The 27332-nt window shown below is 37.7% G+C and overlaps 1 protein-coding gene across 1 annotated transcript; it reads left to right on the top strand.

Moving 5' to 3' along the window:
* On the top strand, window positions 1-26350 carry LOC103444234 (uncharacterized). Its single transcript, XM_070814941.1, has 13 exons — window positions 1-311; window positions 10481-10593; window positions 11603-12181; window positions 12558-13760; window positions 13844-14171; window positions 14368-14623; window positions 14713-14929; window positions 15103-15452; window positions 15613-16122; window positions 16232-17435; window positions 17557-17910; window positions 18098-18335; window positions 23462-26350. Exons 2-13 carry the CDS (start codon window positions 10498-10500, stop codon window positions 25984-25986), a joined length of 7860 nt encoding a protein of 2619 aa, XP_070671042.1. The 5' UTR covers window positions 1-311; window positions 10481-10497; the 3' UTR covers window positions 25987-26350.
* Window positions 26351-27332: the final 982 nt, after the last annotated feature.

Genomic DNA, 27332 nt, shown 5'->3' with positions numbered 1-27332 from the left:
ATGCCTGTGTTGTTTACTTTATTCATCACAGAACCTTCTTTTGCTTAATCAATCTACTTTGATTTACTTCTAAAAGAGAAAAATCGAAACCGAAAACCAGAAAAAAAAAAGAAAAAAAAAACATTTCGTTCTATCAATTTCGTTGTTTTCTTGTCTCTTGATTTCATTTTCTGCCAATTTCAACTTCCTGTCGATCGGTTTTACTTGAAAAGGGAAAACAAAAAGCATACATACTTTGTTTAGCTTCATATACAGACCGATTGTGCTCCGGCGTTTTGTAGGCAAAGGAATCTGGAGAGAGAAGGTAGAAGGTACGTACGTCTTTTGATTTTTCCTAGTTTTTATTTCCTTCTGCTCTTTATACGTTTTTTTAGTTGTTTGTGCAAACAAAGCTACGAACATCTTGTGAATGAACACTGATGAGTCTCCCTGTGAACAAAGCTATGAACTTCTTCCTTGTTTAGTTGTTTCTGGGGGAATCGAGGTGACAAACGTCGTAGGCTAGACGAGGGCTTCGATTTTGATATAAAGATTCGTAGAAATCGGTGACTGAATAAGGACTACTTAACATAGAAAATTAGGGGCAGGTTGTAACAATCCTTGTTAATTTCTTTGCTTCAATCTATTTCTCAAATGGGTGTATAATCCATCATATTTTAATTAGCAAGGCAGTGGACAATCATTTTTTTTTCTCAATAGATTAGTGAATTAAGACAAACTCTAATTCTCACAAATCACGAATGACACCAAGTAGTATGTCATAACCATCAATACTTATTTAATTGGAATTACAATGTAATATAACCTTTCTCTAATATCTCTATGTCACATTGGTTTAGGCCATCATGTCAGATGCCCCAAGGTATTAAAAAGCATTAAAGGCTAGTCGGGCGGTGGCATGGCCTAGCATCTAGGTGTCTAGGCGGGGCTTAGGCATTTTTTTTTTAATTTTAGTTAACTTTATTATATAACAAATAAATAAATGTCTAGTTACACTTTAAAAAAAATACATAATTGTATTATGATACATAAATTGTAAAATAGAATAACATATAATTATAATTTGCTAGAACATATTGAAAACATGAGGAACAAATGTATAATAAGTGTTCATATAAGTATTAAACAAGTCTTGTACAATTTATTAAAAATATAAAATGCAAAATATAATTTATCTATTTTTTGTCTAAGTGAGAATTGCGACTTAAGCGGTCTAGATGGGTGTCTAGGCGGATCTAGGCGCCCTTTATATTTCTTTTATACGCCTAGAAATTAATCGTGGCGGTGGCCAGCCACTTAACGTCTAGGCAAGGCGTAAGCGACTCTAGGTGAGGACTTTTAGAACACTACATTTGCCTAAAGTTATCCACCTATAATTTCCTCAAATATGGTTATCATCTGTCATTGATTTATTCTTTTCTTTTTTTTTTGGGTCAAAAATTGTTTTTCTTAAAGTACAATTTTTTGGGTACAACGAGACTAAATCTTAACTTCATTGATTGCAACGCATTGACAACACATGATTGTGGGGACCTTGAGCTTTTATATGCAAACGTATTCTATAGAAAAAGAGTTGTTATTGACAATTTAAAATATGGATCGTAAGTGGCCTTCTACCACAGTAATGGAGATGAGTATTACCCTTGCACCAATTATGTCGGCTCCCTAATCTAAAAAATTCATCGTTTGACCAAAAAAAAAAGAAAAAGAAAATTTAAAATAAGCATCATGTTGCATGATGTTATATAATGTCTAGTATTATTGTCACGCCTCAAATTCAAGGTCAACATAAAATTAAACCTTGTGCCCGGTGCACGAATAAAAAAAAGTAACAAGAAAATAAACATCTCTTAATTTACATTGCAAAAGTTTCTCTACACCTCCCGTGACAGTCGACTGCGTTTTTAGGATTCACCTGTTAAATATTCATAAGGGATAAACAGGTGAGCTTAAATACAACAATGCATTTAATATATGGAATCAATAATAATATTTGTATGTAATGTTTCCTCTTTACTCTATTTTGTTAACCCATTTAACAGATAAATCCATTTCTCACTTCATTAATCATCTTGTCAAACTCTCAGTCCCCAAATCTAAAACCCGATTTGATCATCTTATCAGACTTTAACAAAAAATTGTTGAGATTAAATTTTCGAGATATGGCATAGGGTACAAGAGTAAATACTCTATAATCTTAATTATTTTGTTATTTTTCTTCATGACATCTTCAGAGAATGTCGTTTGATGATCAATTGCAAAATTTCAACAAGACAAAGGAAGCCATCAAGGCTAAGATTGGGGCAGCGGCCGCAGCCAAGCTTTGAGTGAAGCCATATACTCATTGAAAAATAAGTAAAAGGATTATAATTAGGCAAACAACATTGATCAAAATCAAGGAAAATTGGGAACCATTCAGATTATTAACAATCAAAAATTTAAAAAGAATGTATATGATTCTAATTCGCGTGTTTATTAAGAACTACAGAGTTATGATATTATCATGGGAGGATATATAGTTTACTCATACAAGTTGTTATTGGGTAAGAGGAGCTCTTGCTTATTTTTAAGCAGACAAGCTTTGTTCTTCTTCATATTCCCGTTCCTTTTCATGACAAGTAAACATGACATACAATCAACTTTGCTCCATCCAGTTTCAATTAAATAATTAAAGTTTCTGAGTATAATTAGGGACTAGCTGGGCATGTGTTTTGGAGCAAAAGATTGTGATGTATGCGTATCTGTTTGAAGAATCTCGATGTGTCAGACCAAAAAAATTAAATATAGGGAGTTTTAACAAAACACTTCCGATACTGTTCACTTTTAACATAAAACCACATTTATACATTTTCCTGGTACTATTCACTATACCTTTAAAAATGACCTTTCATTAAAAGATAAGTTTTTTGGACTTTTCGTTAGTTTTCCTTTAAATATATTGTGCTTATTGAAATGTTATTAGGAGAGCAATTCATATTACACGAGTAATACTATCATTATAGTGTCTCATGCCAAATTCATAGACAATAATAAGTTTTGTCTACATAACATTATGACGTTGATACAGAATGTCGCGGTGACAATTACACATATTATCTAAGCTCTTCTCACAATTAAACACCAACAAAAAAAATATGTGGAAAGGAAAAATCAAATGCATTGGGCCTATTTTCGTTGTCACGTTGCAGATGTTGAACCAAAATTGTGCACGGTCGCGGACAGAGTAGGTACGCAAGTCTTGCCACCTACAAGAAAGCAAACAATCGTGATTAACTCAGGGTACTTGCCAAAAGCTCTTCGACTATCAAATTAGAAAGCAATATTAAGACTTAAATAGTGGGCGAGAAAATATAGAGTATGCATGCGTAGATTGCGTTTACCAGAGATGTGCCATAGATAAGGGTATTTATACTAGTCGAGAAATAAACCTTATAAAATAATGATTTCATATTCAATTGTGAGAATCCAAGAGGATATCTAAGACTAAATATTGTTCCCATTTAGGAGTGTGATTACTTGCGACACACACCAATCCATAGATCGCAAGAATCTCCAAGACTATAGGAAACCTGTCTGATCTTCAATCGGATCAACTTTATGTGTCTTACGAAACAAGAATAGTCGATCTTAGCGAAGTCCAGAATAGTCGATCTCTACGAAGTCGGCAGACTTTGCCTCCCTTTTTGAAATTCATTAGGGTGTGGTGGCATCCCTGATTCGTTTGAGTAGCTTAATCCGATCGAAGTTGTTGAGTCCATGACCGAACTTTTGAGGTATCTAAAAAAACATTCCACTTGCGAATGGACACGTGGCAATCCAGTCTCGCTAACGTTGTGAGGTAATAGAGACATTCCGTTCTCAGGCGTGTGATCTCTAGAGTTGTGCCATAGAGATAACAATGATGACAGATGTCACTTTGCATGTATGCGAAAAACGAGGAGATGTTTTTATGTTACCGATTGATTTCCGTCTTCAAATGCACATGGCTTGAGACGAGACTATCCAGATTCAAGGGTGAGATGATTTCGAAAAAACTTGTCACTACCTCATATTTTTTTCCTTCATTTTCTTCATGCTTATAAATCACCCTTAAGTGCAAAAAAAAACCCTTTGACTGTTTGGAAAATTTCTAAACTCCTCCCAAACTTCAACTTGTCTGACTTTCCTCTCTATCTTTCTGTCAAAGAAATGGCATCTTCCAGTGTTCAACCTGCCCCGACAACCATCTATAACTGCTACTTCAAACCTCCGATGATCATAATTCACAGTAAGGAGGAATGTGATTCACTTTTCAAGGTTCGCCAGAATCTGGTGAACAATTGCAAAATCCAGTAGGAAGGCAGTGAAAACATCTTCTCCCCTCTGTCGAATTCTTCCTTGTACCAGGATCCACCCCCAGCACATAGATTTAGGTCTGAAATTCCTCATTTCAAACTTGACAAAGGAAGTGTTGATTTTCTACAACCTTTCCTTATGCAGTCTTACTCTGATGTTTCACCTGATCATCACCAGCTAAGAGCTCCTGGACAAATTGTATGGGACGGAGTTCAGAATTCAAGAATTATGTTCCTTGTACACCATGCTGAAGAGCTATAGTGCTCATTATTTCTTCCAATCCAGGCCCAGTTATATGAGGGACACATACATTACCAATCTCCAGAAAGACAAAGATTGGAGCAAGGATGTACTAGTCATCAACAAAGATTAGGAAGGTAAGATCTCCAGAGTAAGGGTGCGTTGATGAAGATTTGGATCCACTTTCGATCGACGCCCATGCCAGAGTAAACTAAACTCAAAGTTAATAAGTAACTGAGTCAAAAACAAACTTGTAGGTTAAGGCATTAATCCACCTATCATGATAACATTACTAAGAAAAAAAATATTATTTTCTAAATTTAGTGCTTAAAAAGATTTCCACTGTGAAATCAGAGTACCACCCTACTCTAATACCAGGTTTTAAACCCATGCAAAATCTCTTGCTCCAAAGCTTGCCTTCATCCATTGATCAGATTAAGATGAGAAAGTGACTATCTTTGTCCGGAATGTCCTTCAAATATTAATGTCAGTTCGACATGTTTCTATTGCCTTGTTGGGTAAGTAGTAATGATTGTTAACATTTGCAAAAGATTAAACTAAGTGTTGCATGAGAAGTTGAGCATGACTTTGGTTTTGTTTATTCTTTCACCCTACCTCATTCCAGGTCTGAGGATTTTAATAAGTGCAATGGGTAACCGAGGAGGGGTTTCCTTACTAGTCGAAATTGCATGTCCATTCCTATTGAAACTTAAACAAAAGGTTCGTCAGGAATTTAGTCGCTTGTACATAGGATGAGAAACACCTTAGGAATCCTTCTGTTAGACCCTTGTATGTGTTGGACCTAAGCATTTCCGAATCTAATTACACTTAGATGACTTTGTTAAGCTACTTTGTGAGTTAGAGCACCATCAGAATAATATTCCATCTTAATAATTTGGGTAAATTATATAGTAGCCCCTCAGGTTTGAGGTCTATTGCAATATTATACAACATCTTTAAAACTTTTCACTTTCATACCTCAAGTACTATTTTATTTCAATTTCATACAACCGTTACATTTTCCATCCATGGATCTATTAAATGCTGACGTGGCTGCCACATATAAGCCATGTGGCTGCCAAATGTCTGCCACGTGGTAAATAAAATAATTTTTTAATTTTTTTTTAAAAACCTGAAATTGGAAGAAGAAGAAACAAAAAAAAGGACCGAACCCCCTGCAACCCAGAAGAAGGAGGAAGAAGAAGAAGAGAAGAAGAAAGAGGAGGAGGAGGAAGAAGAAGAAAGAGGAGGAGGAGGAGGAAGAAGAAGAAAAAAAAAAAAAGAATGGACCGAACCCCCTGCAACCCATAAGAAGAAGGAGGAAGAAGAAGAAGAGAAGAAGAAAGAGGAGGAGGAAGAAGAAGAAGAAGAAAAAAAAAAATGGACCGAACCCAGAAGAAGAAGGAGGAAGAAGAAGAAGAGAAAAAGAAAGAGGAGGAAGAGAAGAAGAAAGAGGAGGAGGAAGAAGAAGAAGAAGAAAAAAATAAAAAAGAAGGGACCGAACCAGAAGGAGGAAGAAGAAGAAGAAGAAAAAAAAAAAGAATGATCGAACCCCCTGCAACCCAGGAGAAGGAGGAAAGAAGAAGAGAAGAAGGAGGAGGAGGATGAGGAAGAAGAAGAAGAAGAAAAAAAAAAAAAAAAAGGGACCGAACCCAGAAGAAGAAGAAAGAGAAAAAAAAAAAAAAGATATGTGGCAGACAGTTTTTTTCTATATAAAAATAAAAAATTATTTTATTTGCCACGTGGCAGACATTTGGCAGCCACGTGGCATATATGTGGCAGCCACGTCAGCAGTTAACAGATCCATGGATGGAAAATGTAACGGTTGTATAAAATTGAAATAAAATAGTACTTGAGGTATGAAAGTGAAATGTTTTAAAGATGTTGTATAAGATTGCAATAGACCTCAAACCTGAGGGGCTACTATGTAATTTACCCTAATAATTTCCTAGTTTGGATGCCTTATTCAGACCTACTTTAGGCACGGAATCACTACAAAATGTACTTAATTTAGTATGTTGGTTCGGGATATAATTAATCGTACTATGAGGGTGGAGTTTAGGGCCACTACTCGGATGATTTTTGGATCGCCCTTCTGATTATTACCTCGAATGGCCAAAGCTTAGGGTTAAGTGTGTAGCCCCCAACCTTTAGGTTGCATAAGAGCCATGTCCTAATTTCAGCAGTCCACCTAACATAACCATGCTTAATATGGCTCGAGCCTCCCAAGCTACTAACTAGAACATAACATAATGAGCTATAGGAGACTCTTTTAACAATAACACTTTCAATTTTTTATTCTTGAACTCTTGCATAGTTTTCAAAGTGGTGTGACATGTGGGATGTTAGGGTATTCCCTGTACAGCAAAAAGATAAAAACAAATAAAAGTCATGCAACAATCAAACTATATTCTAATTATAAAATAATGGAGGTTTGATGAAGGATGTGATTGAATCTGTGTTGGAGTGCCTATATATCTCTAGACTTGGAGAATCAAATTATAGGTGTAATTCTATGAAAAGATGATACAATGTGTGTTTACATCAGGATTCATCTTTGATGAATGTACGTACCTTGACTTAAGCAAGCTTTAGAGGTACTTCTCCATATCTACGCGTAGATGGACATCATTGAAATTCTTTGCAGTTGAATCTGTGATGGATGGCCTACATATCAACTCATGTCAAAGAAGAATCAAACCACGTGTAGTTCGTTGGAGGTTCTTAGTAATACCACCGGAGCTTGGCTATATTCCATCTCTTGGTGATAGGATGTTCTGCCTCAATCCCAAGATACATCCAAGATCAACACGTGACGTTAACATGTACCCGTTCCTCTATCATTGGTCGCCTCCGAGGCATGGTCAAAACATAGTCAATAGTTCAACATTGAAGTAACTTTTCTCTTCTATCATGGTTGTATCTAACCTTTGTGTTAGACTGACTACATGCCCTAAGACATGAACAAGTCATTCGTAGTTCACAATATAATCCATCAACAACATAAAATTTCCATGAACCAACGATGCACAACATTAATCTTTAACCACATTGATCAACCAATTGGATCAAAATCATTTATTAAATCGTACTTTATAAAATTATAAATAAACTACCTGGAAATCTCGAAGTAATCATACAGACATCCATCATCCTTTCTAAATCAATTAATAATGATTCTCAATCTTTTGTTTATAAACATGTTGAAAACTAGGGTTAGAGCCACACAGTTTAATTGAAGCCTATAACTCCTATGTTCTTACATTCTAGACCGACACAAAGGAGCCGTAAAGATTTCTCGGGATTTAATTCCAAACCAACTCAATAGAAATGAATAGCAAAAGGGATTCGGACCATTCAACTGAATCCAGACGAAACAGGGTATTAGACCACTTAACAAAACCCTAGCAAAACACGATTTTGGACCACTTAACGGAACTGACACTAGAATGAATTACAAATCACTCAAAGGAATCCAAACAAAATACAATCCCATACCACTCAATGGAATAGAAATGAACCAGGGTATCTGGACCACACAACGGAACCCCAACAGGACACGGTTTTGTACCACAATCAACTGAATCGACACGAGAAGGGATTCTAGACCACTGAATGGAACCCAAACAAAACTCGACTCCAGACCACTAAAAAAAAATTGAGACAAAGTAGGGTATCTAGACCACTCAACGGAGCCCTAACGGGACACTGTTTCAGACTGCTCAACGAAATTAGCACAAGAAAAGGAAAGGAAACATGGTATCCGAATCACTGAACTGAAACCCAACAAGACACGATTTCGAACCACTCAACTGAATCGACATGAGAAGGAATTCTAGATCACTTAATGGAATCCAAACATAACATGATTTTGAACCACTTAACGGCATCTAGAAGAAGCAGGGTATCCAGATTACTCAACGAAACCCCATCTGAACACGATTCTGGACCATTCAGCAAAACTAACACGAGAAGGGATTCTGGACGACTCAATGAAATTAGAACATAACATAATTCCTGTTGTACTAGGGGTTATGGTCAATGTTTAATTCCTTGTAGCTTGTTTCTTAAACCCCAGGTTGTGGTTGCTTTACAATCTTCTCCTCAAAGTAATGGCGCTTTGTTCTCCCTTTTATGCTTTCCAGCGACCTTGGTGACAACCCTGTTAGGGAGTTGATTCCAAGCATCTATCAGAGCAGTCTTAAGGTTATTACGGTTCAGCGGTCCACGCCGCATTTGGTCTTCAGAGGACTTTGGATCGTCGAAGTCGAGATGCCTAGGCTTTACACAAGAAGCTCTTACAGTGTCTAAGGGATCAAGATTGCGCTGAACTCAGATCCCACCTGAGTGGTATGACTAACAATCCCACCATCATGTCGTTCCAGTGTGGGTTCAAATCTGTAATTTACGCTGGGGTCAGAACAAGGGTCATCACTATAGATTGTCCATCCGGAATTATGGTATTTAGGTTTCCAAGTCCGAAGATAGGGACTTGGGTTTGCGAAGTAGTTCCGTGAGCGTTCTCCAGGGCTTTCATGTGCCTTTTGAAGTCACAAAATTCGAACGGTTCTCCTCCTGAGAAGCCCACGAAATCTTTTAAAGATCGTTGATAGAGGTTTTGATCTTCATCAAAATCTCCCATATTTGGTCCATGGTTGGATGAACTCTGCTAGCAAGTGAATTGTTGTTTCCCAGAACGACAGAGGCTTTAGGAAGTTCATTGCTTCCTACTAGGGTGTTGGTGTCAGCATTAACAAAGCTATCTTTAGCAGAAATGGTGTGGCAGAGTGATTTGGTAAGGGGAACATGGTTTTGCTCTTAATGAAAGCACCAATTATTGGAACCAAAACTATCGTGATTAACCAAGGTACCAATGTGGTACTAGCTAAAGACTCTCCGATTGTCAAGTTAGTAAGATATATTAAGACTCAAGCAATGGGTGAGAGAATATAAAGTATGCCTAGTTTGCGTTACCAGATATATTCCCTAGATAAGGGTATTTATACTAGTTGAGAGAGAAACATTTTAGGGTAGTGCATTTGTATTAAACCGAAAGAATCCAAGAGGATATCTAGGACTAAATATTGTTTTCTCTTAGGAGTGTGATTACTTGTGACGCATGTCAATCCCTAGATCGTAGGAACCTCCAAGAATATAGGAAATTCGTATGATTCTAATCGAATCAGGTTTCCGTGTCTTGCGGGACCAAGAATCTCAGGTAAAGTCGGCGGACTTTGCCTACCTTTCCTGAGTTCAGCAAGATGTGGTGGCATCACTTGTACAAAAAGAAAATACTAGAGCATTTTTACACATGTATCTTGAATGATTTTCGCACACTAAGCCTCTTACATGCTCCTTTTTGTTTTTTGCCAAAAAATAATATAAAAACAAGAGCCAAAATTAAACAGAAGTGTCTAAAAAGCTAAAAAGAAAGGGAACTTTAACGAAAAGCACCCGGTACTGTTCACTTTAACGAAAAACCATATTTTTACACTAAAAAGTCAATCCTGGTACTATTCACTTTACCCTTTATTTTGTCCTTATCATTAAAACTCAAAGTTTTCAAGTCATTTTCATTAGTTTCCTATGTAATGTATGGAACTCTACTTCCGACCGTTTCATGATAAAAGAAAAGGGAATACTTTCGCATTTTTTTTTTTTAATTAGCCTTGTGAAGTTTGAACCTTTAAAGCTCAATATGGTCACCGAATCTTCAAAAGAACTTCCCCTGTAAGCTAAACTGTGAACAGCGAATACGAATTTCACTTTTTTTACGTTAAAAGGGAATACTTCTGTGTTTACCCTATAATTTCCATCTCTTTCTTGTAATGTATGGAAAGGCTTACTTCCTTTTTTTCTGTTTTCCTGAAACTGATCTTATCAACTTTTCTCTCCATTGAAGTAGGTTTTGGAAGTGAATGAATGAGTGAGACAATGTCTGCTTCCGACCGTTTCATGGATACTGTGTTTTCTTGGTCACTTGAAGACATTTTCAATGAGAAACTGTACATAAACCAGGTTTTTTCTTCCACTGTTAGTATTAAATTTCATTTTGTTAGATTTATCTTGTTTTTCTTCAAATTTTGATGAGATTGCTACTGCAGCTTTTGTTTTATTTTGTATCTTTGGGAATGCTTAAGATGTTTAGACCCAAAAAATTAAAACTTTATACTACCTTGAGCAATAATTCAAGTTTTTTCTTTACTTTGTGTGTGTTCACCCTACACCGCGCGTTCGGTTTTCACTTCCCCCATTATCTTTGTGTGTGTGTGCGTGTGTGTAATATCTTCAGCCTCTATTACCATATAAGTTTACTTGTAATATGCAGTCCATGATGCACGAATACTTCTGTTTGGTCCCGTATTCCGTATCCGATACTTGATCGGATACGATACTTGTCCGATACTCTCGAATACTCATGCGACACGTATCCTGGTTGATGAACACGAATTTGACATGATGGACACGAGTATCCGGCTTTTAGGTTACATTTACACTTTCAAAAAAGGTAATGAGGAAGAGAAAATTAATAGGAGACATCTATAATTGAAAGTTGATGAATACAAAGAGCTTCTCTCTAATTAAAACCATGAATACGACTCGCACACTTCTTCTATTGTATAAAGAGGATTAGATTTCGAACTTTTCTTATCTAACAGCTCAAATGTACTTGAATTTGAATGATGAATTATGTTTCAAAATGTATATTTTTGTTGCTATATACATTTTTATTTGCCGTATCCATAGCGTATTGTATTGTATCTTACTTTTTAGAGATTTTCCGTATCGCCATGTCGTGTCTTATCGTATCGTCGTATCCGTATCCATATCAATGCTTCACAGTATGCAGTCTTAAGCTAGTGGTACTCAACCACTAGAGTTGGTTAAGTAAATATTTATGCGGTGGCTAAAGCACTCGCTTCCAACGACTGTGAATGCAATATATTTGAGCTTCTACAGTTTCCTCATGCAATGTCATCATCTGTAGATTTATCAACAAACTTATTCTGAACTTGTACTTTTCTAGGTGGAAAAGATTCCTAAATCATTTGATTCAGTTGGGCGTTATTTTGGGTCCTATTCATTTCCCTTATTAGAGGAAACTCGTGCACATGTGCAGTCGAGTATGGAAACTATTGACAGAGCACCATTTGCTAAAGTAATTGCTTTTGAAGAATCCGAGTCCAATTTAGATGATACAAGGACATATAGTATCATGGTTGATAAGTGGCAAAACAGGCAAAGAGAACGTGGAAAGGAACCATACAAAACTTTGCCTGGGGATCTTTTTGTCTTAGCAGATGCGAAACCCGAAACTGATTCTGATTTACGACGGGCAGGGAGGTGGTGGACTTTTGTATCAGTCACTAAGATCACCGAAAATAAAATAGAAGATGATATTAATGATGAGAAAATAGAGACTGAAATAAAAGAGTTTAAAGTCAAGGCATCAAAAAGGATTGAGGTCAAGGATAACATGAGCACTCCGCCATCACTATTTGTTGTTTTACTTGTGAATTTGATCACTAATCGCAGAATATGGGAAGCATTGCACATGTTCAGAAATCTGAAGATTATCAAGGATGTTCTGTGCACTGATTCTGTGGTAAGACCTTAAGTTCTGTGCATTGCATTCACTGAAATGGGACCTATTCATGGTATGTGAACAAAACATGATGCAAGATGTAATGTACTGCACTCTACACACTACACAAAATACTCAGAGACGTAACTTTACAGTGTATAGTACACTAATAATTTTGATACAAGCATGATGATTTTTCTTTCTTTTTTATCTTTCGATCAAAGTTTCTGTCATGTGTATATGTGTACTACTCCAATAGTGTACTCTGGATTCTATGGTCCCTCTCGTTCTCCCATCCACTATTCCACATTCAGTTTGATCGAATAATTTGTGTTACTATATTTCAACACTGTCATTTATTGTTGGATTTGATTAAATATCTTATGCTTGGCAACAGGCTCAGAAAAACTACCCTCCCTCATATGAAATGGATGCTGACATTCGGGATAAGGTGATAGTTGAGAGTTCATCTTTTGGATTGAATGAGTCACAAACTGGGGCAGTTTTGGCCTGTCTTGAAATGTTGTTTTGTGATTCCAAGTCAACTTTGCAACTTATATGGGGTCCACCTGGGACAGGGAAAACTAAATCCACCGCTACTCTGCTGTTGACCCTGTTAAGGATGAATTGTAGGACTCTTGCTTGTGCCCCAACAAATTTTGCAGTAACTGAAGTAGCTTCCCATCTTGTAGAGATGGTGGCTAAAGCAGATTCCAATGATTGGTTTTATCCTCTGGGAAAAATTCTTTTATTTGGGAATAAAGAGGGACTCAAAGTTGGTTCTGATATTGAAGATATATATTTGGATCACCGTGTCGAAAGTCTTTTCGAGTGCCTGGGGCCGGTGACAGGTTGGAGTAGTTGCTCGTCTTCCATGATTAGGCTTCTTGAGGATTGCGTTTCACATTACCATATTTTCTTGAAAAATGAGTTCGCCAACGAGAAAAAACAAAATGGTGATGGTGAAATGATAGAGAAAGGATGTGGAAGAGAGACCGAAGTTAGCAAGGGCAAGTGCAAATCATTTCTTGAATTTTTCAGAGAGAGATTTGTGTCTACTGCATTACCCTTAAAATGTTGTATTTCTACCTTCTGTACCCATATAAGCCAAGATTACATTTCGGCACGTATTTTCCATGACATGATTTCGCTTTTTGGGTTAGTTGATTCCTTTAGAATACTATTGTTGCAAGGTAATGTTGATTCTGAAGCACTGGAAGAGCTTTTCTCTCGTTCAGAAGTTGAAGATGTGCTCGAGCCAGTAGACAACAACACATTTCATCTGTGCATGAAGAGAAGAGAGTGCCTTTCAGTTTTACGTACTCTTCAGAAATCGATTAGAAGACTTTACCTCCCAGATGTTAGGAACAAAAAATCTGTAATGGAGTTTTGTTTTCAAAGAGCTTCCTTAATATTTTGCACTGCATCTAGTTCGTTTAAGCTGCATAGAGTGAAATTGGAGCCACTGACCATTGTTGTTATTGATGAGGCTGCACAACTGAAAGAGTGCGAGTCAACGATACCCCTGCAACTTCCAGGTGTGAAGCATGCCGTTCTTGTTGGTGATAAGTGTCAGTTACCAGCTATGGTGAAAAGCAATGTACGTTGATGCTTACTTGGTTATATTTATTTAATCATTTCTCTTATAGCAATTTTTCTTTCGACTTATTCTTTCTTCCTTAGGTGTCCTATAAAGCTGGTTTTGGAAGAAGCTTGTTCGAGAGGTTGAGCTCAATGGGTCACTCTAAACACCTTCTGAACACGCAATACAGAATGCATCCTTCAATAAGTTCCTTCCCAAATTCAAGGTTCTACAATAACCAGATCCTGGACGCTCCAAATGTTAAAAGAAGAAGCCATGAGAAACGCTATCTTCCAGGGCCAATGTTCGGTCCTTATTCTTTTATTAATGTAATTGATGGAAGAGAGGAGAAGGACGAGGACGAACATAGTCTAAAGAACATGGTAGAGGTTGCAATTGCTTTGAAAATACTGCAGAATTTGTACGAAAGTATGTCTAACCAGGGAGCCAGGGAGCCATGCTCATGTTCTAAATTCAATATTTTCGATTATGTTATTTTCTGGATGTTTGATTGTATGCTTGTAATGTTTATTTGTTCTCATTTATTATATTTTTTGTAAAGGCCAATTACTTCTTGGTTTGGATAAGACTGAAATTTTTCTCTTGTATTTCCCTTTGTAAACAGGATGGGTTGTTTCAAAAGAGAAGCTCAGTATTGGTGTAATATCTCCTTATGCAGCTCAAGTAGCTGCAATTCAGGAAAAACTTGGACAGAAGTACGATAAGCGTGATGGCTTTAAAGTGAAGGTGAAGACAGTTGATGGGTTCCAGGGTGGTGAAGAGGACATAATCATCATGTCCACTGTGCGATCCAATCAACATCACTCACTCGGTTTTATATCGGAACCACAAAGAGTTAATGTTGCTCTCACTAGGGCTCGGTATGGTTCTATGTAAACTTGTATGCTTTTGCATCGTCTTTACTCGTTGGTAAGGGTGTAAATAACTACTGGTCTTCTAATGAATTCAGGCACTGCCTTTGGATTTTGGGAAATGAGAGAACTCTTTGTGGTAGCGAATCTGTTTGGGAGGCTTTGGTGCTTGATGCCAAGAGTCGGCAGTGTTTCTTTAATGCTGATGCAGACAAGGATATGGCCAAGGCCATATTAGAGGCGAAGAAAGCATTTCACCAATTTGATGATTTGCTTAATGCTGACAGCTTACTTTTCCGAAGTTGTAGATGGAAGGTAAAGCTCTGGGCTTTTATTTATGATTGAGTTGCTTTCTAGTTTTACCCAGTTTATTTCCAAGAAATCTCTATAGTCGAAAATATGTATTCTTGTACTGGACTTTCTGGTTACTTAAATATTTTCTATGTTTATTTTTATGATCTTCTCTCCTCCCAATCTATTATCTTTAGGTACTTTTGAGTGGTAATTTTCTGGAGTCGTTCAGAAAACTTAAGTCGATTCAGTTGAAGAAGTCCGTGATAAATCTTCTACTGAAGCTTGCCGGTGGATGGAGACCTAAAAAGATAAATGTCCAGACTATTTCTGGCTCATCATCATTCTTGAGGCAATATAAAGTTAGAGGTCTATATGTTGTTTGCGCAATCGACATTGCAAAGGAGTTGGAATACACTCAAGTGTTAAGGATTTGGGACATATTGCCTCTAGAGTACATCCCAAAATTGATAAATCGTTTGGATAGGATTTTCAAGAGATATACAGATGACTTTATCAATCTCTGCAATGAGAAATGTCTTGAGGGGTATGTTTTCTGCATTCTTTTTTTTTTTTTTTTTTTTTTTTTTTGGGCTGAACGTGCCTGAATTGTTAATTGTGATTGCTTTCTTTATGGAAGATACAAAATTTTCTCAATCTTTTGAAATTCTGAAGTAATTTTTATTTTGTTTGTCATTTGTGATCAGTAACTTGGAAGTTCCAAAGTGCTGGCCGACCTCTTTGGATGTGCCTCAGTTTAAGGATCTTAGTGCCACTGAAATCGATAGTGATTTTGTTAGTGATGCTTCTGATGGTAGAAGTTATGTTGAGAATTCACAGGTCAGCGAGAGTTTGTTGCTCATGAAGTTTTACGCCTTGTCATCTGGTGTAGTGAATCACTTGCTGTCTGATCGTGAGGGTAAAGAGTTGGATCTTCCATTTGAAGTAACTGACCAGGAAATGGACATTATCCTTTATCGTAAAAGTACCTTTATAGTTGGACGATCAGGAACAGGTAAGACAACTGTTTTAACCATGAAATTATTTCAAAACGAACGATGTCACCATTTGGCACATAAAGGATGCGTTAGAAGTTCAAATAGCATGGTTGAGCCGAGTTCTTCGGCTACTCAGGAGAGAACTCTACACCAGCTGTTTGTTACCGTGAGTCCTCAGCTATGTTTTGCCATAAAACAACATGTTCTACACTTGAAAAGGTGTGTATATTATTCAATGAAGAAAAATTTTACTGCTTTTTTGAAATGTTTTGTAAATTTCAAACATCACTTCGGCCACCTTAAGTTACTAACTTTTGTACGTCTACAGATTTGCATGTGGTGGAAGTGATTCAACGGAGAAAATTTTGATTGATATGGCTGATTTTGATGAGGAGGAATTTCAATTCAAGGACATCAAGGATTCGTTTCAGGATATTCCTCCCGATTCTTACCCTCTTGTAATAACATTTCATAAGTTCTTGATGATGCTGGATGGAACACTGACTAACTCATACTTTGAAAGATTCCTTGATGCAACAACGCTAACTCACGGTCAATTGAGAAGCTCAAGATCAGTTGCATTGCAAACCTTCATCAGGACAAAGGAGGTTAATTATGAGAGGTTCAGTTCATCTTACTGGCCCCATTTTAGTATGCAGTTAACAAAGAAGCTTGATGCTTCAAGAATCTTTACGGAGATTATATCTCATATTAAAGGTGGTTTAGCAGCCATAGAAGCAGGTGATGGCAAACTCAGTAGGGAGGATTATGTTCAACTGTCAGATGGCCGGGATTCCAATTTAAGCAAGCAAAAGAGAGAAGTAATATACGATATATTTCAGGCTTATGAAAAAATGAAGTTGAAGAATGGTGAATTTGATTTGGCTGATTTTGTCATTGATCTACACCATCGGATTAGGCACGAAAAATTTGTGGGTGATCAAATGGATTTTGTTTATATTGATGAAGTTCAAGATCTCACCATTAGCCAAATTGCGTTGTTTAAGCATATGTGCAACAATGTCGAAGAGGGTTTTGTTTTTTCCGGTGATACGGCACAGACCATTGCCAGGGGAATTGATTTTAGGTTCCAAGATATAAGACATCTGTTCTACAAGAAGTTTGTGTTGGAATCAAGAGGCAATAAGCATCAGGAAAGAAAAGAAAAGGGACAAATCTCAGAAACATTTCACTTGACTCAAAACTTCCGTACGCATGCTGGCGTTCTGAAATTATCACAGAGCATTGTTGAACTACTTTATTGTTTTTTCCCTCTATATATTGACATTTTAAGGCCTGAAACCAGTCTGATATATGGGGAAGCTCCAGTACTGCTTGAATCCGGAGAAGATGAAAATCCAATCATCAGAATTTTTGGAAATAGTGGAACTCATAATTCTAACATAGTTGGCTTCGGAGCTGAGCAAGTTATTTTGGTCCGTGATGTTGGTGCTCAAAAAGAAATTTTGAAAATCGTTGGGAAGCATGCTCTTGTCCTAACCATATTGGAATGCAAGGGGCTTGAATTCCAGGTGATTGATAGCAATTTTCATCTCTCTTTTGTTAATTATGATATTTTCATGCATTGGATCCTGTATATGTTTCTAAATTTGTACTTTCTTTTGATTCGTATCGTTTATGTCTTGTCTGCAGGATGTACTCTTGTACAACTTTTTTGGATCATCGCCCCTAAAAAATCAATGGAGGGTGATATATGAGTACATGAAGGAGCAAGATTTACTTGACTCTACATTGCCACAACGATTTCCAAGTTTCAGTGAAGCTAAACACAACATCTTATGCTCTGAACTGAAACAATTATATGTTGCTGTTACTCGGACAAGACAAAGATTATGGTTTTGCGAGAATGTAGAAGAGCTCTCCAAGCCCATGTTTGACTATTGGAAGAAGAAATGTCTTGTACAGGTTAGACAACTGGACGATTCCCTTGTGCAGGCAATGCAAGCTGCTAGTAGTCCTGCGGCGTGGAAATCACGAGGCATTAAGGTTTGCATTATTTACTCTATAATAGTCAAGAGGAACTAATAATTGTTGTAGTAGACATGTAAATATATTTGATTTGTTATCATCATCATCGTCATTAGATTCCCACTGCTAAAATAATTTATTAATGTTGTAACAGTAACACCGTTTTCTAAGTAATATTTACGAAATCATTTTTGCTTTCTTGCAGCTCTATCATGAACATAACTACGAAAAGGCCACAAAGTGCTTTGAAAAAGCTGGTGATACTTATTGGGAAGGGAAGTCCAAAGCTGCTGGCCTTAAAGCTATCGCTGAGCGAATGCCGACTTCAAATCCTGCGGAGGCCAATACCATTCTTAAGGAAGCTGCTGAGATATATGATGCTATAGGCATGGCAGATTCCGCAGTTAGATGTTTTATTGATTTGGGAGAGTATGAAAGAGCAGGTAAGACTCTTTAACAGCTGTTAATTTTAGCTTTCCAGAATTTATATTATAGTGAAATTGCGATAGCACTCTGATACAATTTAGTTTACTATTTGTTACAATTTGGTTTACTATTTGTGTTGAAAAGTAAATTGCTTACTAATTTCAAGTTAGTAAATGATTTACTTATCTATTTTATCTTTGTTCTATTGAGTAGCTGTTTTATGATGTGATAACTTGTGCTCATATGCCAAGTGTATGGTCTTAGATCAGGACTCTTTTTCAATGGCTCATATGCTTTGTTCTGCCATGTGTCAAAATCACATTGGCTCATGTAATTGAACGGTTATGATGTCTGATGTAAAAGAAAGGAATGAATATGAATGAAATGTTGCTCTCTGCAGTGTAGTAGAGTTGCAGTTGTGAAAAACCTGGTTTCTCACTCTCTCTGTCTTTTCAGCTCCCTCTAAAATCCAATTCCTGTATATATCAGCTTACTAAAATCTTAACATGGTATCTAGAGCTCAGGTTCTATCTGGAATCGGGGTGTAAGATCTGTGAGTGCTGTGCTCGGAAATCCAACGTGAAATTTCCGACTCAGTTTGTCGATTCAAGTCTCAAATGGCTGGATCTGGTGGTAGTGATCTTCGGGCTCCAATATTCAATGGTGACAACTATGAATTTTGGAAGATTCGAATGAGAACTATTTTCAAATCACATGGAATCTAGGATTTAGTTGAAAAGGGGTTTGAAATTTCATAATCGAAGGATAAGAAGATTGGAGATGAAGGCTCATCAGAGTCGGAGAGAGTTTCTCTGCGCGACAAGCTAATGAAGGATGCTAAGGCACTGGGTATAATCCAAGGAGCTGTCTCGGATGACATCTTTCCCAGAATCTCAAACGAAGAGACCTCAAAGGGTGCTTGGGATATCCTACATCAGGAATTTCATGGTGATAAGCAAGTGAGATCCATCAAGTTGCAGGGTCTACGCCGTGATTTCGAGTACACAAGGATGAGGGATGATGAAACTCTGTCTATGTATCTCACTCGTCTTCTCGAGTTGGTAAATCAGATGAAGGGTTATGGGGAAGATTTACCCAGAAAGCGATTAGTTCAGAAATTGCTCATAAGCTTAACTAAGGAGTTTGATCCTGTTTGTTATGTAATTGAACAAACTAAGGATATTGAAACTATTGAGGTACAAGAGGTGATTGCAGCATTAAGAGGGTTTGCACAACGCCTTGATAGGCATGCTGAGAGTACCATTGAAAGAGCTTTCAGTACTCTGAATCTGAATTCGAAAGGAACCCAACCAAATCTCTCGTTTGGTAATTCTAAACCAAAGAAGGATTGGAAATCAAAAGGAAAGAAATGGGATCCTAAACCTCAGAATCTTGCTAATCGAGGTGGCAAATATGATCAAGGAGGAAAATCTGATCAGTCTAAGGGAAAATGCAAGCATTGTGATAAACTGCACTATGGTGAGTGCTGGTTTAAAGGGAAGCCGAAATGTCATGGATGCAATCGTTTCGGTCATTTCATCAAGGATTGTGATCAACCAAACAAGTCTGGAAAACTTGTAAACTATGCGAATCAGGTAACAGAATCTGCAACCATGTTTTATGCCTGCCATTCTGCTACTATTGGAAGAAGTATGAATATATGGTATGTAGATAGTGCATGTAGCAATCATATGACCTCCCATGAATCCTTGCTTATTGATGTTGATAAGAATGTGAAGTGTAGAGTTAAAATGGGCATTGGAGATTTAGTGCAGTCAATAGGCAAAGGCACATTGGTGATTGAGATGAAAGGTGTGACTAGGTATATTAAAGAAGTTATGATTGTACCTGGATTGGATGAAAACTTATTGAGTGTAGGGCAGATGGTAGAACATGGACATTGGCTTGTGTTTGGTGATTACATGGTTGATATTTATGGAGATAGACAAATGGAAGATCTGATTGCAAGTGTTCCAATGAAAGGAAACAGATGCTTTCCATTAAGTTTGGAATATGTTAATCCTTACATGGCTAATAAAGCAACTGTTGAAGAGTCATCTCAGTTGTGGCATAGAAGATATGGACATCTAAACTACATTAGTTTGATGCTTCTGCAAGAGAAGGAAATGGTGCAGGGCTTACCTAGACTACAAGTCTCTGAGCATGTTTGCTCCGGATGTGCTACAGGAAAGGGTCACAGGGAATCATTTGACAAGGGAAAAGTTTGGAGGGCATCACAACCTCTAGAACTTATTCATTCTGATATATGCGGCCCAATGCAGATAACTACTCTAGGATGCAACAAATTCTTTCTCACATTTATTGATGACCACACTAGGATGTGTTAGGTATTTTTCTTGCAACACAAGTCTCAAGTCTTCAACATTTTCAAAAGGTTTAAATCCATGGTTGAGCTACAGAGTGGCTATCAAATCAAGAAACTCAGAAGTGATAGGGGTGGAGAATATACATCTCTAGAGTTTTCAAGGTTCTGTGAAGATATGGGATTAGAAAGGCAATTGACTGTTGCCTATTCTCCGCAACAAAATGGTGTTGCAGAGAGAAACAATAGGACAATAATTGAAATGGCAAGAACTATGATGATTGAAAAGAAGATTCCCTTGAAATTTTGGGCTGAAGCTGTCAACACAGCTGTGTATCTGCAAAACCGATGTCCAACAAGTGCTCTGAACAACATAACTCCATTTGAGGCATTTAGTGGAAGGAAGCCAAGTGTCAAACATTTGAAGATATTTGGTTCCATGTGTTATATTCACATTCCTTCATAGAAAAGACACAAACTGGAGGAAACTGGTGAGAAGGGAGTATTCGTTGGATATAGAAATTGTGAAAAAGGATATAGAATCTTCAACTTGAGAACTCAAAAGGTTGAACTATCAAGAAGTGTAATCTTTGATGAGAAAGTAATATGGGACTGGGAAACAAATGAATCAATTCAAGTTCTTAGTCCTTGGAATGATGAAAGAAGCTCAAGGATATCTGAATTTGATCCAGATTCAAGTGATTCACCTCAGTCAATGCAGTCTCCTCTGAGATCACAATCAACTGGAGATTTGCAAGCATCTCAAGAACCTGGTTCACTTGGTTCTCCAGTTCCAATCTCTGGAAGTTATGATCATACTCCACAGAAATGGAAGAGTTTGAGTGAAGTATATGCTCAATGCAACATGAGCATCATTGAACCTGAAGATTTCAGTGAGGCAGTCAAAGATGATGCTTGGAAAAAGGCTATGACAGAAGAAATATTGATGATTGAAAAGAATTCCACTTGGGAATTAGTTGACAGACCTGGTAGTAAACCTGTTGTGGGTGTGAAGTGGATATACAAAACAAAGCTGAATCTTGATGGCTCCATTCAAAAACACAAGGCAAGACTTGTAGCCAAAGGTTACACACAGAAACCAGGGATTGATTTTAATGAAACCTTTGCTCCAGTGGCAAGGTTAGATACTATTAGAACACTCATTGCACTAGCTGCACAGAAAGGTTGGAAACTGTGGCAATTAGATGTTAAATCAGCCTTCCTGAATGGTGTTCTTGATGAGGAGGTATATGTTGATCAACCTGATGGTTTTGTGATTAAAGGGGCTGAAGACAAGGTTTATAGGCTGAGAAAGGCTCTCTATGGTCTAAAACAAACACCAAGGGCCTGGTACAGTGAAATAGACACATATTTAATTCACTGTGGATTTCACAAAAGCTCAAGTGAAGCAACTTTATATGTGAGAAGCAAGGAAGGTGTTGGTACCTTGATCATGTCAATCTATGTTGATGACATTGTGTACACAGGGAGCAATGCAGAAATGATGGAAGAATTCAAAGCTGAAATGATGTGCAAATATGAGATGTTAGATTTGGGTTTACTTCATCACTTTCTTGGAATGGGGGTAACTCAAACTGAAGGGAGTATATTTATACATCAGAAAAAATATGCTCTAACTCTTTTGGATAAATTTGGGCTCAAAGATTGCAAACCAGTGTGCACTCCATTGGTTGCAACTGATAAACTGAGAAGAGAAGATGGAAGTGAACCTGCAGATAAGTGTGAGTATAGGAAAATAGTTGGAAGTCTTCTGTATTTAACAGCAACTAGACCAGATATTATGTTCTCTGCTAGTGTACTTGCACGATTTATGCACAAGCCTACCAAGAAACATTATGGAGCTGCTAAACGAGTCCTAAGGTACATTCAAGGAATAATTGACTTTGGAATTGAATATTTGAATGGAAAATCTGCTTTGCTGATTGGATATTGATATAGTGACTGGAGTGGATCTGAGGAGGATATGAAAAGCACCTCAGGGTATGCTTTTTCATTTGGAAGTGGGGCATTCTCATGGGCTTCAGACTCAGGCCATTTGGCTTAGGTTTGTGCTCAAGGACTTTGGAGAAGAGCAAGCTGCAGCAACATCGCTATTCTGTGACAACACTTCAGCTATAGCTATGTCTAAGAATCCTGTGTTTCATCAAAGAACCAAGCATATTGGCAGGAAGTTTCACTTTATTCGAGATGCAATTCAAGAAGGTACTATTGATCTGATTTACTGCAAGAGTGAAGAACAAATTGCAGACATCTTTACCAAGGCTCTTCCCAAAGACAGATTCAACAACTTGAGAAGTTTACTGGGTGTGAAATCAGTTAACAATTTAGAAGGGAGTGTTGAAAAGTAAATTGCTTACTAATTTCAAGTTAGTAAATGATTTACTTATCTATTTTATCTTTGTTCTATGAAGTAGCTGTTTTATGATGTGATAACTTGTGCTCATATGCCAAGTGTATGGTCTTAGATCAGGACTCTTTTTCAATGGCTCATATGCTTTGTTCTGCCATGTGTCAAAATCACATTGGCTCATGTAATTGAACGGTTATGATGTCTGATGTAAAAGAAAGGAATGAATATGAATGAAATGTTGCTCTCTGCAGTGTAGTAGAGTTGCAGTTGTGAAGAACCTGGTTTCTCACTCTCTCTGTCTTTTCAGCTCCCTCTAAAATCCAATTCCTGTATATATCAGCTTACTAAAATCTTAACAATTTGTTGGACGTGAATCCTCGTATTTATTGTTCTGACTTAAATCTAGTTGATGAAGTTATTCTCATAGTAAAGCTTTTTTACTGATGCAGCTAGGATTTATTTGGATAAATGTGGTGAACTGGAAAGAGCCGGGGAATGTTTTTCTCTAGCAGGATGCTATCAAGAGGCTGCTGATGTGTATGCTAAGGGCAATTTTTTCTCGGAGTGTCTCACTGTTTGTGACAAAGGAAAGCTATTTGAAATGGGTCTGAACTACATCAAATCTTGGAAGAAGCATCCGGTAAAGGACTCTGCTGTGGCTGAAAGGGGAGAAGGATCTGATGAAATTGAGCAGGCATTTCTCGAGAGATGCGCACTTTACTATTACGAGTTGAAAGACAACAGATCCATGATGAATTTTGTTAGAGCTTTTCATTCTATAATTTCCATGCGAAACTTTTTGAAGGAGCACGCTAGTCTTGATGAGCTTCTTTTGTTGGAAGAAGGATTGGGAAACTATCTTGAGGCTGCAGAAATCGCAAAACTAAAAGGCGATATTCTACTCCAAGCTGATTTCCTTGAAAAGGCTGGCAAGTTCAGAGAGGCATCATTGCACATTCTATTCTATGTGCTTGCCAACTCTCTTTGGTCATATGGCAGCAAGGGATGGCCCGTAAAGCAGTTTTCACAAAGGGAGGAGCTTTTATCAAAAGCCAAGTCATGTGCTAAGCACGAGACGGAAAGCTTTTACGACTTTGTTTGCACTGAGGTTGACATTTTGTTAATTGAGCAGAGTGACTTGGTTGTGATGAAAAATCACATGAATGCTTGCCAGAGACACAGGAGTGTTGGAGGTGAAATTTTATCTGCTAAAAAAATATTGGATGCTCATCTTTCTTCAAGCGGCGATGAGTATGTGTGGGAAGAAATGTTGGTTGATGGTCTGATAAAGTGTTCAGCAAACGAAATATCTGAAAATCAAGCTTCTGTGGACTCGTTGATTTATTTCTGGAATTTTTGGAAGGATAAAATTGCTCACATATTTGAATATCTCAGATGCCTCGAATACCAGGAAGTTAGTGAATACAAAAGTTATGGAGAGTTTTGTTTGAATTACTTGGGAGTTTGGAGAATGTATCATAATCTGAGTCCAGTCTATGTTTTACTGATTCCTGATGCTGATTGGGTTCATGGGTTGAATAAAAAATATTTTAGAAATCAAGGGGAATTGGTCTCAGTTGATGCTCAGCAGCTTGCTTCGGCCGCTAGGAATTATTGGAGTTCAGAATTGCTCTCTGTTGGCATGAAGGTTTTGGACAAGCTCGAAGAACTCTACAAGTTTCCCAGCAAGAATGTTGAGTCTGTGTTCCATCGAAGCAGGTGTCTTACCTATATCTGTGAGGTCTCGGTGTATCTTTTGCAATCAAAATGTTTGAACTTAAGGTATCATGATGCCGAGCGATTGCACAAATGTGTAACATTTTCGACTGAAAGTATTGTTCCTTTAGTATTTCCTATGGATTGGAGGAATTCATTGAGGGAGAATATGATTTCTCTTCGAAGAACTGATGCTTCAAAGAATGTGTTGAAACAAGTAATAAATGAGTTTACCAGAGAAAAGAATGAGCTATCTTTTGGGCAAGTTGGGAAGCTTGTAATGGTCATTCTCGGGACTGGTAAGCTTAATAATGATCTGTACAAGAAGCTTGTGAGAAAACTTGACTGTAACCTGACATGGCAGGCGTTCATCGAGAATCTCAGTGGGATTGTCGAACATGGAAACACCAGTCAAGAACCGAAAGAGGTGTCTGTAATGTTGAGGTTCCATGAAGCTTTAGCTGAAACTTATAATGTGAACTGGAGGGCTGTGAAGGATTACATAACACCTGGTTGCTTTCTATACCTTGTAGAGCGCCTTCTGATGTGGGCGACTTGCTTTCAGGGTTATGCTATCACTACAAGTTCTTGTTTTACCGAGTGGCTTATATACCAAGGGGAAGATACCTGCTTACGTTTGAAGGGGGCTGATGTTCGACCATCTTTGGATGGCATCCTTCATTTTGTGATTGATGTGGCTCGGGAGTGCATTTTCAATACGGCGGATATGGTTGAATGGATTGGTCGTTTTGTGATTCAAATGTCCATCGAAGATTGGAAGAACTACTATTCACTACTCATGTTCAGATTGGTCGTTATGTTATGCTTGGTTTATGTGAATTTTGGTATTGGTCTAGATTTACTCCATGATTTGCTGGGGAGGAACTATATCACTGAACAGCTGCCGTCGGAGTTCTATGATGCCCTCAAAAGCAGGAGGAGCCACAAATCTGTGAGGTTAGATGTGAATGTGCTCGCGGCAGCTCTTAAGAAGGTCGGTAATCCTTTGGTCATAGCACGTTTTGGGACCAATTGTTCAAGGTGGTTGTGTTCAGATGCTGTCCTTGTTGACATGATGGCCAACCGGTCTAGGGATGACGTATTTAGAAATTTGTTTCGTAAACCATCCGTCCTAAAAGCTTCGCCATCTGGATCTTGCAGTCGTGCGCTTTGTGCTACCAATTCTGAGGAGGGGAAGACTGGTGCTGCATTGGACAAGCCATGTGACGCCGGGGACAGCCACACTATATATAAGTGAGGAAAATTGGGAATCCAACGAGTCTCCAGAGTCTCCGCAAACTGATGTTGCTTCTGTACCGTGTGAGACCAGGGACACAGTGGTTGAGCCAACATGGGGTCCGTGGTTGTCCATGACCTCAACAACTTTAAAAACCATCGGTGTATTTGTATGTGTAATGTGTTTGACTCAAAGTTCTAGAAGACGTTAGGCACTAGTAAGGTGGCTCGGACCTAGCGTCTAGCCGGAGCCTATGCGAATTAAGAGGATTTAAGTAAAGTTATTATATATCATGTAAATAAGTGTCTATGAATACTTAAAATATAAACTATACGTGTAAATTGAAACATATATACAATCCAAAAATAAAGCAGTGTTATCACAACGGAGCCTCCAATAAAAAATAAAAAAACCACTCAGAAGCAAATAGAAACCTTTTTTTATTAAGGGAAATGCTCTTATGGCACCACGTGCAGCATGCCAACAAAAAATCATGCTAAATTACAACATCCCTTTACTTTTTCTTCTATTTTTTTTTTCTTTTATCATCTGTGTCGCTTTTCTTTTCTTGTGTGCGACTCTATTGTACGCATCAAATGCTCGATGCCTCAATTGGCAAGCCTTAGCAGTCTTCAACATTACTTTACAGTTTCCTATAGCCGCTCTTGACAAGCCTCTACATATCATAGTAGTTGACATATGTTGGCATAAGCCTTTAACAAATGTTGGCAAGAATCGACATCTTTCTACTAGGTGCTCAAAGAAATGGTCTAATGAAGTTTTTGTGGTCGATACCATGACCCCATTATTTGAAAATCTTAACTTGCCATTACATGGAAAACCACATTATAGGCGAGGAGAATCGCATATGAAATGAGTCAAATCTGTTGGCTGATGCTGCTGGTTCCCAATGTATTGGAAACAAGGGGAAGATAAAGAACAAGAACAATAGAGGCAAGACCAAGAAGGGCAGAAAGTAGCCCTCTATACATTCTATATATGCTATGTGCATTTTGTTTTGCTGTGCAAGAATTTGATGGTTCCTTTGATGAGTATTGTTTTTAACTGGATATAGTTGGTTGGTTGGTTGAAACATGAAAGCCCTAACTATCAGGTAATCAGGCCCGGCCCAAGCCAGTGCTGGTAGAGCGACCGTTCGGGGCCCAAAATAATTGGGCCACCAAAATTATTAGGGTGATATAGTTATATATGTTTTCATAAGAGTATAAATTTATAAAATTTGGTTCAAAGACAAAGAAATTTAACTAGAACTAGTGGTTTTATTGTTTGAAATTAATGAGGAGGCATTGGGTTCAAAACACCATGTGTGCTTAATTACCTTTTAATTTTTACAAATTTATTTTCAT

Source organism: Malus domestica, chromosome 16 (genome assembly GCF_042453785.1).
Source record: "Malus domestica chromosome 16, GDT2T_hap1".
NCBI classification, from domain to species: domain Eukaryota; kingdom Viridiplantae; phylum Streptophyta; class Magnoliopsida; order Rosales; family Rosaceae; genus Malus; species Malus domestica.
Note: the sequence above shows the minus strand (reverse complement) of the source record. Positions and strands in the feature narration are given on the sequence as shown.

Excerpts from the sequence above, each read along its gene's own strand:
- LOC103444234 (XM_070814941.1), top strand. The coding sequence starts at position 10,498 with ATGAGTGAGACAATGTCTGCTTCCGACCGTTTCATGGATACTGTGTTT. Across the intron at positions 14,172-14,367 it reads ACTGCAGAATTTGTACGAAA|GATGGGTTGTTTCAAAAGAG; the intron begins GTATGTCTAACC and ends CTTTGTAAACAG. Across the intron at positions 17,911-18,097 it reads GGAAATCACGAGGCATTAAG|CTCTATCATGAACATAACTA; the intron begins GTTTGCATTATT and ends GCTTTCTTGCAG.